This window comes from Phyllobates terribilis, unplaced genomic scaffold (assembly GCF_046119375.1).
Source record: "Phyllobates terribilis strain yellow unplaced genomic scaffold, ASM4611937v1 Scaffold_29__1_contigs__length_15306474, whole genome shotgun sequence".
Taxonomy (NCBI): domain Eukaryota; kingdom Metazoa; phylum Chordata; class Amphibia; order Anura; family Dendrobatidae; genus Phyllobates; species Phyllobates terribilis.
Window position 1 is genome coordinate 12,202,696 of NW_027362789.1, and position 12,340 is coordinate 12,215,035.

The 12,340-nt window shown below is 41.8% G+C and overlaps 1 protein-coding gene across 1 annotated transcript in view; it reads right to left on the reverse strand.

The window, feature by feature from the left end:
- Positions 1–573: 573 nt before the first annotated feature.
- The window catches only part of LOC141178666 (uncharacterized), a 31,815-nt gene continuing 20,048 nt past the window's right edge, over positions 574–12,340 (reverse strand). Inside the window, exons 2-13 of the mRNA XM_073660555.1 lie at positions 11,671–11,820; positions 11,365–11,541; positions 11,158–11,281; positions 10,977–11,074; positions 10,688–10,778; positions 7,670–7,827; positions 6,819–6,968; positions 6,513–6,689; positions 6,306–6,429; positions 6,125–6,222; positions 5,836–5,926; positions 574–2,754 (exon numbers count right to left, since the gene is read on the reverse strand). Of these exons, the coding sequence (XP_073516656.1) occupies positions 1,652–2,754; positions 5,836–5,926; positions 6,125–6,222; positions 6,306–6,429; positions 6,513–6,689; positions 6,819–6,968; positions 7,670–7,827; positions 10,688–10,778; positions 10,977–11,074; positions 11,158–11,281; positions 11,365–11,541; positions 11,671–11,763 (2,484 nt within the window). The 5' untranslated portion in view covers positions 11,764–11,820 and the 3' untranslated portion in view covers positions 574–1,651. The remainder of the gene's footprint in view (positions 2,755–5,835; positions 5,927–6,124; positions 6,223–6,305; positions 6,430–6,512; positions 6,690–6,818; positions 6,969–7,669; positions 7,828–10,687; positions 10,779–10,976; positions 11,075–11,157; positions 11,282–11,364; positions 11,542–11,670; positions 11,821–12,340) is intronic.

The window sequence follows — 12,340 nt, forward strand, 5'->3', positions numbered from 1 at the left end:
AATATTAGAGAAGAGAGAGAGAGGATTCAAAAAGACCTAAATAAACTGGAGCACTGGGCAGTAACTAACAGAATGGTTTTTAACAGGGAAAAATGCAAAGTACTACATCTGGGCAATAAAAATGAAAAAAGCATATACAAAATGGGAGGAATAGAGCTAAGCAACAGTACATGTGAAAAAGACTTAGGTATACTAATAGATCATAGACTGAACATGAGTCAACAGTGTGATGCAGCAGCAAAAAAGGCAAATACAATTCTGGGATGTATTAACAGAAGCATACAGTCTAGATCACGTGAAGTCATTATCGCACTTTACTCCTCTTTGGTCAGACCTCATCTGGAATACTGCGTCCAGTTTTGGGCACCACATTTTAAAAAAGACATCGACAAACTGGAGCAAGTTCAGAGATGAGCGACCAGAATGGTGACTGGTCTGCAAACCATGTCCCATGAGGAACGGTTACAGGATTTGGGAATGTTTAGCTTGCAAAAAAGAAGACAGAGGAGACTTAATAGCTGTCTACAAATATCTCAAGGGCTGTCACATTGTAGAAGGATCATCTTTATTCTCATTTGCACAAGGAAAGACTAGAAGCAATGGGATGAAACTGAATGGGAGGAGACACAGATTAGATATTAGAAAAAACATTTTGACAGTTAGGGTGATCAATGAGTGGAACAGGCTGCCACGAGAGGTGGAGAGTTCCCCTTCAATGGACGTCTTCAAACAGAGGCTGGACAGACATCTGTCTGAGATGATTTAGTGAATCCTGCTTTGAGCAGGGAGTTGGACCAGATGACCCAGGAGGTCCCCTCCAACTCTACCATTCTATGTTTCTATGTTGAATCCAGCTTTGAGCAGGGGGTTGGACCAGTTGACCCAGGAGGTCCCTTCCAATTCAGAATAACCTGTGGCTAGGGGGTAAATGTCCCTGTGAAGCAAGCACTGCTCAGTATGTGGGCTTTGGTGAGAGTACAGGGAGATTTGTGGAGCTGTTTTCTTGTGAGGCCGACATTAAGAGAGAAGTTGGCGCAGGACTTACAGGCTGGAGCTGTCTGGCATCATGATGGTTAAGACTGCTTCTTTTTCCACGCTGAGGTGAGACAGTAATAGCTCTGGAGCAGGAAGATAAGACCTTCCATAAGAAACGCTGCATACCAGACATGCTGACAGAGGTGGAGGACCTCAGATTAACCTCTGATCTCTTCTTTCTTTCCCATATCGAAAGCCATGATTGAGGCTGTAAATTGCATATAATTCCCCCAAGAACACGGTCCAAAGAGAGTGTTTTCAGTGTGTGCATTCTCTTGGTGCTATGTCCAGGCCATGTCCTTCCTGTTGATGTACAATACGTCTGAAGGTGGCGTTGATTGGCAGCAGGATTGTGTGATGTAACAATCTTGTGTGATGTAACAGCCTTACGGAAACGCAAGTTGTGACACCAATGGAACGGCGCCAGAACAGTAAGTGGGTATGAGTGTTTTTATTTTAACAAGGCCAAACATGAGGAATGAGAAGGAGTTGTCCTAGTAGTGGACAACCCCTTTATGAAGATACAATTTTCGGTTAAAAATGTAAAAGGCTTCTCCCCTGTGTGACTTCTATGAAGTTTGTTAACAGCTGATTTCCGTGTAAAACCTTTCCCACATTAAGAACATGAAAATGGCTTCTCGTCTGTGTGAGTTCTCTGGTGCTTAACCAAATCTGATTTACCTTTAAAGCATTTCCCACATTCTGAACAGGAAAAAGGCTTCTCCCTTGTGTGATTTCTCTGGTGTATAACCAAACCTGATTTCTGGCTAAAACATTTCCCACATTCTGAACAGGAAAAAGGCTTCTCCCCTGTGTGAATTCTCTTGTGCTTAACCAAATTGGATTGCCGGCTAAAACATTTTCCACATTCTGAACAGGAAAACGGCTTCTCCCCTGTGTGAGTTCTCTGGTGCATAACCAAATCTAATTTCCAGCTAAAACATTTCCCACATTCTGAACAGCAAAAAGGCTTTTCCCCTGTGTGAGTTCTCTTGTGCTTAACCAACTCTGCTTTCCGGCTAAAACATTTCCCACATTCTGAACAGGAAAAAGGCTTCTCCCCTGTGTGATTTCTCTGGTGTATAACCAACTCTGCTTTCCGGCTAAAACATTTCCCACATTCTGAACAGGAAAAAGGCTTCTCCCCTGTGTGATTTCTCTGGTGTATAACCAAATCTGTTTTCCGCCTAAAACATTTTCCACATTCTGAACAGGGAAAAGGCTTCTCCCCTGTGTGAATTATCTTGTGCTTAACCAAACCTGATTTCTGGCTAAAACATTTCCCACATTCTGAACAAGAAAATGACTTCTGTGTGTGAGTTCTCTGGTGATTAACAAGACTTGATTTCTGGTTAAAAAATTTCCCACACTTGAAACAAAAAAATCTATTCTCTGCTGTGTGAATGCTTTGATGTTTAAGAAAAGACTTTTCAAGGGAAAAACTATTTCCATATTCTGAAAATGAAAATGGCTTCTTTGCTTTAGGAGCAGTTTGTTTTTTAATGCTTATTTTGTGACTTTGATTTTCCGTAGTAGTCGATAATGAATCAGAAGACAGAACCTGTTTCATAGGATCAGATGACAGATCTTTGCTGTGAAGGGATGATGGTAAATCTGGAGTAATGACATTCACTTCAATTGTATCCTGTGTGATCTCAAGATCATCTGATTTAAAAATTGAAGATGTCAGCTGTTCCTCTGATCTCCCGGTACAGTCATCTGCCAAGAATAAAACCAATTATTATTTATGAATAACATATCCTTAAAATTTATATTGATGAACATTTCTACTTAAACTATACGTAAAAATGCACTTTATGTAAAAGTATCATTATTTACCAAGAAAACAAATCACAGAAAAAAATCAGCCTTACTAACACCAAATCAGATAACAAATGCATTAGCATCTTAGTGTTGGTTGGGTGTACTGGGGTGTCTGTCCATGTGGGGTGCACTTATATGGTGCTGGGCAGCCCTCCTCATCTAATAGTATGGGCATCATCAGTATCCTATGTCAGACACTGTGCATCAAACCTACATGTGTGACTGGCGTCTTATGCAAGCTTCTTCTGTGTGCATCTTTAATACTAGGCAACCACCCCCTCCATGATTGTGAGTGGTTGTTCCACCAATATTTTGCACCTGCGCAGCCCCCACCTTTATCATGGGGGTCTGCAGCATCCTGCTAGTGCATTTGTTATATGATTTGGTGTTGGTAAGGCTGTATCTTTTTGTGTGATTTTTTTTAATTTTGCCCTATGTTAGCCGTCATTATTCACCAAGACAATAACAGTTCACAGTCTAATAGAAAACCTCATAGGATGAACCAGTAGAGCGTGGTGTTCACCTGTTTGTTAATTCTGCCTCCCAAATATGGAATAAAAAGCCACCAAACAATGTTATGTAGGGGAAAATAATATCAATAAAAACTTCTATTAATCTCACAAAAAACAAGTCCCCACTCAGGTCCATCATCTGTCAATGGAAAACCAGAGGCTTCCACATTATTAGTGGCTCAAAGGCTTTTGAAAAGCAACATGGCTTCCATAAACTAATCCAGCAATATCCGCTCCCGCAAAGTCAGATCTCCCCCTCACTTCGGAGCCTTGCAGTGCACCCAAACCACATTTAGCCTCCATGTATTTGGCATTACTATAGTGAGAAGAACCCACTTAATTGATGGTGTGTGTCCCCTGGAGCACAATCTGGGCACTATGTGTTGGGTAATGAAATTATATATTTGTAATTTTCACTCTCCAACATCCACTGTTTGCTAATTTCTGGAAAGTGTCTGTGGAGTCAAAATACTCACTACTCCTATAGATTATTTCACTGAGGGTTATAATTTCCAAAATGGAGTCACTTTATGGGGATTTCTACTGCTCTGGTTTTCTGCAATTTGGTCACATTAGGGCTTCTGCAAATGGTGGGTCCCATCTCCTCTGGGATCTGTTCCTGCGACGTCTCCTTCTGTCACCAGGAGCCGCCTTATTCATCCTGCAGGCGGCGCTGGTTATGGAGGAGCCGTCAGAAGCTCGGGGCGGCGCAGTCTCTGTCCAGCCACTAAGATTAGGGTACCTGGGACCGGTAGTACCATCCAGTCTAGCAGTGTTGGTGTGTGTGCTGTCCTGTTGGATTAATCTGCTCCCTACTTCAGCTAATTGGAAAGCACCACACCCTACTAAAGCTGGAAGCATATTGCCGGAAGCTGCCAGATACAGCCTTGTTCTCCTCTGGTTCAGTCCTCTGTGCTCAGCTAACGGCTTGTGTATTTGATTCCTGTTGTGACCTCGGCCCGTTTACTGACTACTTTTGTGTGATTTTGTATTTTCTCTGCCCTCATGGTTCTGACCCGGCTATCTGACTATTCTTCTTGCCAGCTCACTCCACAGAACAGCAGGTAACACTGTGGCCCAAGCTTAGGGGGTCTCTGTCTAAGTCCAAATCCATGTAGAGGGGTTAAAGGATGATGAGCAAGGCAAACCCTGGGATCTGGAAAATGGAGGAGATAGTGCCAAGCCTGTTTGTGGTAGCCATCTTTTGAGCTGCCAGGTGACAATGAACAGCGCCCCCAATACATTGTGTCTGCAAACTATCCCAGCAAGATCTGCATTCAAATAGCTAAATGGCGCTCCTTCCCTTCTTAACCTGCCATGTGCCCAGACAGTAGTGTACAACCGTATATAGGGTATTGTCGGATTCAAGAGAAGTTGGAATATTACTTGTAAGGTCCATTTGTTTCCTATTATCCTTTGTGAAGAATTCCAAAGTTATCACCATATACAGTGACAAACGTCAGATTTGAAGAATGGGCCCAGATAGGAACACAAAACTGGCAGCAGGAAGGGGTTAAATCAGAGTATTTTGGGCACTAACTACTATAGTCAAAACTGTGACTATAGACAATAACACATCTACTGAAATAATCAATCTCAACAGTCTCCATCAGTAAGTAGTGAGTAACTAGTGGTGAAACCTCTCTGGGGTAATTGGAGTATGGGGCTCGGTGGCTCTTGGGAATCTAAACTATCGTAAGGGACAATATTTTCTGTCAGATGAGTTTCAAGAAGAAATATTAGATGTTCAAAGAGAACTTTTTATAATAGTGCAGAGCTGAGGTGTCTTAACTTTAGCTTAGAGATATATCATGGCACAGGTGTAATGTATTTTATGTAGTTTATCATTATCCTGTTTGAAGTTAGTTGGTTTTAAAAGAAGCTGAAAAGTCAGGATAAAGGGAAACTCTGTTGTTATTGTACAGAAATTCACACTTGGCCTCACTGCACATCTGATGTTGTAGATCATAAAAGTGAAGTTTGGTCATAAAGACTGGACCTGGTCTTGTAGGGACCATATGAGGACATTCAGCAGCACCGAAGGCAGAGAAGGTAGATTCATCCAATAAGATATCAGGGATCTAGGAAGCCAACACCATCATTACCCTCCGCTTTCTCTTACAGGCCCAGCATAATATTTTTCTTTGAGTGATTTTCTAACTTGTCAGCACAATCTACGTACGCTGTCATTTGGTTTTGTAGTTTACAGATCTGGGCAGGTAATGGTCAGCATCTTCTAATTCCAGGGGGTAAGTGGATCTTCGAGGTTGTAACCTCTATAGAAAATGGCTTTCAAAGCCCAAAGTCATTTTAATAGTTTTGGGTGGAGGAGAATGTTGTGGTCTAGAGGCAAAATGGTGATCACACGATTGTGATACTGCCGGACTACACCACCGATAAAGCAGCCACAGCCGGTGACTGAGAAGAATCTGTGACTTCTCTGCATTTAGTGGTTACTACTCACCTGGGCGGTCATATGTAGGAATCTCCTCTTTACAGCGGTCATCACCCCTTACATATGTCTCTGTAGTATTAATATGGGTCAGATCTTCACCCTGAAACAAATATTATAAAAGTCACAGACAGATGAAGAAGTCCCATCTATGATCAGCTCTAATCCTGCCATCTCCACCGTTCTCATTACACAAGTATAAAACATAGAATACTGGTGGATAAAACAAGACTGAGCACAAGACCTTCACAGCCGTCTACACATCATAGGGGAGATCTCATGACACCTTCTCTCCATCTACCTGATGATCCTGAGGAACATTGGGATCTTCTTGTTTACAGTCCTGTGGAAGAAGAGGACGGGGACATCTCTCTGGTGTTGTCCTCTTACTGGATAGATCTGGAGGAAACACATAAAGGGACTGAATTCATTCTTTACATACAGATAATTATAGGCTGTGTGTATTTAGTCCTGTCTATTACCTGGTGATGTGAGGGGCTGGGGAACCTCCATCATGACGTCTTTGTACAAATCTTTGTGTCTTTCTAAATACTCCCACTCCTCCATGGAAAAATAGACGGCGACATCCTGACATCTTATAGGAACCTGACACATACAATAATACAGTCATCTCCCCGATCCCTCCATAGTGTTACTGTATAATGTCCCAGCATTCCCAGCAGTGTCACCTCTCCAGTCAGCAGCTCAATCATCTTGTAGGTGAGTTCTAGGATCTTCTGGTCATTGATGTCCTCATGTATCAGGGAGTGAGATGGAGGTCCTGTGATTGGGCTCAGGGGTCTTCCCCATCCCTCAGACACAGGGTCCTGACAGCGCTCACTAGAGGTCTTCACTAATATGTAATCCTGGTTACGAAAAGACGTATAAATTAATCTCACTCCAGACATTTCCAGAGTCCTCACCTCTCTAGTTCTGTCCATCTGTTATTCCCATAGATAAGAATGATGTAATGTGACGTCATCAGAATCTCTCACCTCTCCAGTAATCCGGAAGAGGATCTCTAGGGTGAGGTGTAATATCCTCTCCGCCATCTTGTCTCTATCCATATCCATCTTTGATGGGTCCATAAGGAAAATTCTCTTAAATAGAAGATCTTCACTGAGAGGATCTGATATTGTAGAGACCTGAATGAGAAGATGATGAGCTGATGTAACATCATAAAAATCCTGTGTAATAATACAATTACTGGAGATAATAAGGGGAAACATCTGAGGAGATTTATTATTTTACAGTATTTAGTTTTCTTCTTTACATCTAGTAATAAAACCTATATATTTTAGGCCACAGACAACAAGCAGTTTCTTCCTTGGAGTCTGCAGCTGAACACGTTTCTCATAGACTCATCTTCCATTAAGCTAATTCTCGTCTCATTTACCGACACTGGAATCGGCATTAGCAATACTGCAGGAGATATTCATTACATGTAACATGAGAAATAACTACTTCATGAGGACGACATCTTCATCTTCTACTACGGCTCTAGAAACATATTTAGCCAGAGTCCATCACTGACTACATCTCCACCGGCCGTCTATATGAATGTTTCCCGTCTTCCCTGCACTGTAATCTTCCATCACATTAGATCTCATGTCTGAACAGAAAAAAGTCTTCTCCCCTGTGTGAGTTCTCTTGTGCTCAACCAAATCTGTTTTCCGGCTAAAACATTTTCCACATTCTAAACAAGAAAATGGCTTCTTTGAGGGAAAAACTATTTCCATATTCTGAACATGAAAATGGCTTCTTTGCTTTAGGAGCAATTTGTTTTTTAATGCTTATTTTGTGACGGATTTTCCTTAGTAGTCGGTAATGAATCAGAAGACAGGACCTTTTGCAAAGGATCAGATGACAGATCTTTGCTGTGAAGGGATGATGGTAAATCTGGAGTAATAGCATTCACTTCAATTGTATCTTGTGTAATCTCAAGATCATCTGATTTAAAAATTGAAGATGTCAGCTGTCCCTCTGATCTCCTGGTACAGTCATCTGCCAAGAATAAAACAAATTATTATTTATGAATAACATATCCTTAAAATTTATATTGTTGAATATTTCTACTTAAACTCTCTGTAAAAATGAACTTTGTGTAAAAGTATCATTATCTACCAAGAAAACAAATCACAGAAAAAAATCAGCCTTACCAACACCAAATCAGATAACAAATGCATTAGCATTTTAGTGTTGGTTGGGTGTACTGGGGTGTCTGCCCATGTGGGGTGCACTTATATAGTGCTGGGCAGCCTTCCTACCCAGTATGGACATCATCAGTATCCTAAGTCAGACACTGTGCATCAAACCTACCTGTGTGACTGGCGTCCTATGCAAGCTTCATCTGTGGGCATCTTTAATACCAGGCAACCACCCCCTCCATGAATTGGTAGGTTTGTGAATGGTTGCTCCATCGGTATTTTGCACCTGCGCTGCCCCCACCTTTATCATGGGGGTCTGCGGCATCCTGCTAGTGCATTTGTTATATGATTTGGTGTTGGTAAGGCTGTATCTTTTTCTGTGATTTTTTTTAATTTTGTCCTATGTTAGCCGTCATTATTCACCAAGACAATAACAGTTCACAGTCTAATAGAAAACCTCATAGGATGAACCAGTAGATCGTAGTGTTCAACTGTTTGTTAATTCTGCCTCCCAAATATGGAATAAAAAGTCACCAAACAATGTTATGTAGGTGAAATAACACCAATAAAAACTTCTACTCATCTCACAAAAAACAAGTCCCCACTCAGGTCCATCATCTGTCAGTGGAAAACCAGAGGCTTCCACATTATTAGTGGCTCAAAGGCTTTTGAAAAGCAACATGGCTTCCATAAACCAATCCAGCAATATCCGCTCTCCCAAAGTCAAATCTCCCCCTCACTTCTGAGCCTTGCAGTGTGCCCAAAGCACATTTAGCATCCATGTATTTGACATTACTATAGTGAGAAGAACCCACTTAATTTACGGTGTGTGTCTCCTGGGGCACAATCTGGACACTATGTGTTGGGTAATGAAATTATATATTTGTAATTTTCACTCTCCATTATCCACTGCGTGCTAATTTCCGGAAAGTGCTGTGGAGTCAAAATAGTCACTACTCCTATAGATTATTTCACTGAGGGTTATAATTTCCAAAATGGAGTCACTTTATGGGGATTTCTACTGCTCTGGCTTTCTGACATTTTGTCACATTAGGGCTTCTGAAAATGGTGGGTCCCATCTCCTCTGGGATCTGCTCCTGCGACGTCTGTTTCTCTCACCAGGAGCCGCCTTATTCATCCTGCAGGCGGCACTGGTGATGGAGACGTCAGAACCAGAAGCTCTGGGTGGCACAGGCTCTGTCCAGCCACTAAGATTAGGGTGCCTGGGACTTGTAGTACTATCCAGTCTGGCAGTATGGGTGTGTGTGCTATCCAGCTGGAGTAATCTGCTCCCTGCTTCAGCCAACTGGAAAGCACCATACCCTACTAAAGCTGGAAGCATATTGCTAGAAGCTGCCAGATACGGCCTTGTTCTCCTCTGGTTCAGTCCTCTGTGCTCAGCTCCCGGCTTGTGTATTTGCTTCCTGTTGTGACTCCGGCCCGTTTACTGACTACTTTTGTGTGATTTTGTATTTTCTCTGACCTCCATGTTCTGACCCGGCTATCTGACTATTGTTCTTGCCATCTCACTCCACAGAACAGCAGGTAACACTGTGGCCCAAGCTTAGGGGGTCTCTGTCTAAGTCCAAATCCATGTAGAGGGGTTAAAGGATTATGAGCAAGGCAAACCCTGGGATCTGGAAAATGGAGGAGATAGCGCCAAGCCTGTTCGTGGTAGCCATCTTTTGAGCTGCCAGGTGACAACGAACAGAAGAATTCCAAAGTTATCACCATATAAAGTGACACACGTCAGATTTGAAAAATGGGCCCAGATAGGAACACAAAACTGGCTGCAGGAAGGGGTTAAATCAGAGTATTTTTAGCACTAACTACTATAGTCAAAACTGTGACTATAGACAATAACACATCTACTGAAATAATCAAACTCAACAGTCTCCATCAGTAAGAAGTGAGTAACTAGTGGTGAAACCTCTCTGTGGTAATTAGAGTATGGGGCTCGGTGGCTCTTGGCATCTAAACTATCGTAAGGGCCAATATTTTCTGTCAGATGAGTTTCAAGAAGAAATATTGGATGTTCAAAGAGAACTTTTTATATTAGTGCAGAGATGAGGCGTCTTAAATTTAGCTTAGAGATATATCATGGCACAGGTGTAATGTTTTTTATGTAGTTTATCGCAATCCTGTTTGAAGTTAGTCGGTTTTAAAAGAAACTGAAAAGTCAGGATAAAGGGAAACTCTGTTGTTATTGTACAGAAATTCACACTTGGCCCTCACTACACATTTAATGTTGTAGATCATAAAAGTGAAGTTTGGTCAGAAAGACTGGAGCTGGTCTTGTAGGGACCATATGAGCACATTCAGCAGCACAGAAGGGAGAGAAGGTAGATTCATCCAATAAGATATCAGGGTCCTAGGAAGCCAACACCATCATTACCCTCCACTTTCTCTTACAGGCCCATCATATTTTTCTTCAACTGATTTTCTGGCTTTGTAGTTTACAGATCTGAGGAGGTAATGGTCAGCGTCTTCTAATCACAGGGGATAGGTGGATCCTCCAGGTTGTAAGTTCTATGGAAAAGGCTTTTAAATGCCCAAAATCATTTGAACAGTTTTGGGTGGAGGAGAATGTTGTGGTCTAAAGGTAAAATGGTGATCACACGATTGTGATAAGGCCGGACTACACAACCGATAAAGCAGCCACAGCCGGTGACAGAGAAGAATCTGTAACTTCTCTGCATTTAGTGGTTACTACTCACCTGGGTGGTCATATGTAGGAATCTCCTCTTTACAGCGGTCACCACCCCTTACATAAGCCTCTATAGTATTAATATGGGTCAGATCTTCACCCTGAAACAAATATTGTAAAAGTCACAAACAGATGGAGAAGTCACATCTATGATCAGCTCTAATCCTGCCATCTCCACCGTTCTCATTACACAAGTATAAAACATATAATACTGGTGGATAAAACAAGACTGAACACAAGACCTTCACAGCCATCTACACATCATAGGGGAGATCTCATGACACCTTCTCTTCATTTACCTGATGATCCTGAGGAACACTGGGATCTTCTTGTTTACAGTCATGTGGAAGAAAAGGATGGGGACATCTCTCTGGTGTTGTCCTCTTACTGGATAGATCTGGAAGAAACACATACAGGGACTGAATTTATTCTTTACATACAGATAATTATAGGCCGTGTGTATTTAGTCCTGTCTATTACCTGGTGATGTGAGGGACTGGGGAACCTCCATCATGACGTCTTTGTACAAATCTTTGTGTACTTCTAAATACTCCCACTCCTCCATGGAGAAATAGACAGTGACATCCTGACATCTTATAGGAACCTGACACATACAATCATACAGTCATCCCCCCGATCCTTTCATAGCGTTACTTTATAATGTCCCAGCATTCCCAGCAATGTCACCTCTACAGTCAGCAGCTCAATCATTTTGTAGGTGAGTTCTACGATCTTCTGGTCATTGATGTCATCATGTATGAAGGGGTGAGATGGAGGCCCTGTGATTGGGCTCAGGGGTCTTTCCCATCCCTCAGACACATGGACCTGACAGCGCTCACTAGAGGTCTTCACTAATATGTAATCCTGGTTATGGAAAGACATATAAATAAATCTCACTACAGACATTTCCAGAGTCCTCACCTCTCCAGTTCTGTTCATCTGTTATTCCTATAGATAAGAATGATGTAATGTGACGTCATCAGAATCTCTCACCTCTCCAGTAAGACGGAAGAGGATCTCTAGGGTGAGGTGTAATACCCTCTCCGCCATCTTGTCTCTATCCATATCCATCTTTGATGGGTCCATAAGGAAAATTCTCTTAAATAGAAGATCTTCACTGAGAGGATCTGATATTGTAGGGACCTGAATGAGAAGATGATGAGCCTATGTAACATCATAAAAATCCTGTGTAATAATACAATTACTGGAGATAATAAGGGGAAACATATGAGGAGATTTATTATTTTACAGTATTTAGTTTTCTGCTTTACATCTAGCAATAAAACCTATATATTTTAGGCCACAGACAACAAGCAGTTTCTTTCTTGGAGTCTGTAGCTGAACACGTTTCTCAAAGACTCATCTTCCATAAAGCTAATTCTCGTCTCATTTACCGACACTGCAATCGGCATTAGCAATACTGCAGGAGATATTAATTACACGTGACATGAGAAATAACTACTTCATGATGAGGACGACATCTTCATCTTCTACTACGGCTCTAGAAACATATTTAGCCAGATTTCTTCACTGACTACATCTCCACCGGTCGTCTATATGAATGTTTCCCGTCTTCCCCGGACTGTAATCTTCTATCACGTTAGATCTCATGTCTAATTCACACACAGAAGTTTGAGGCTTTGATACATGGTAAGGTTTTTAA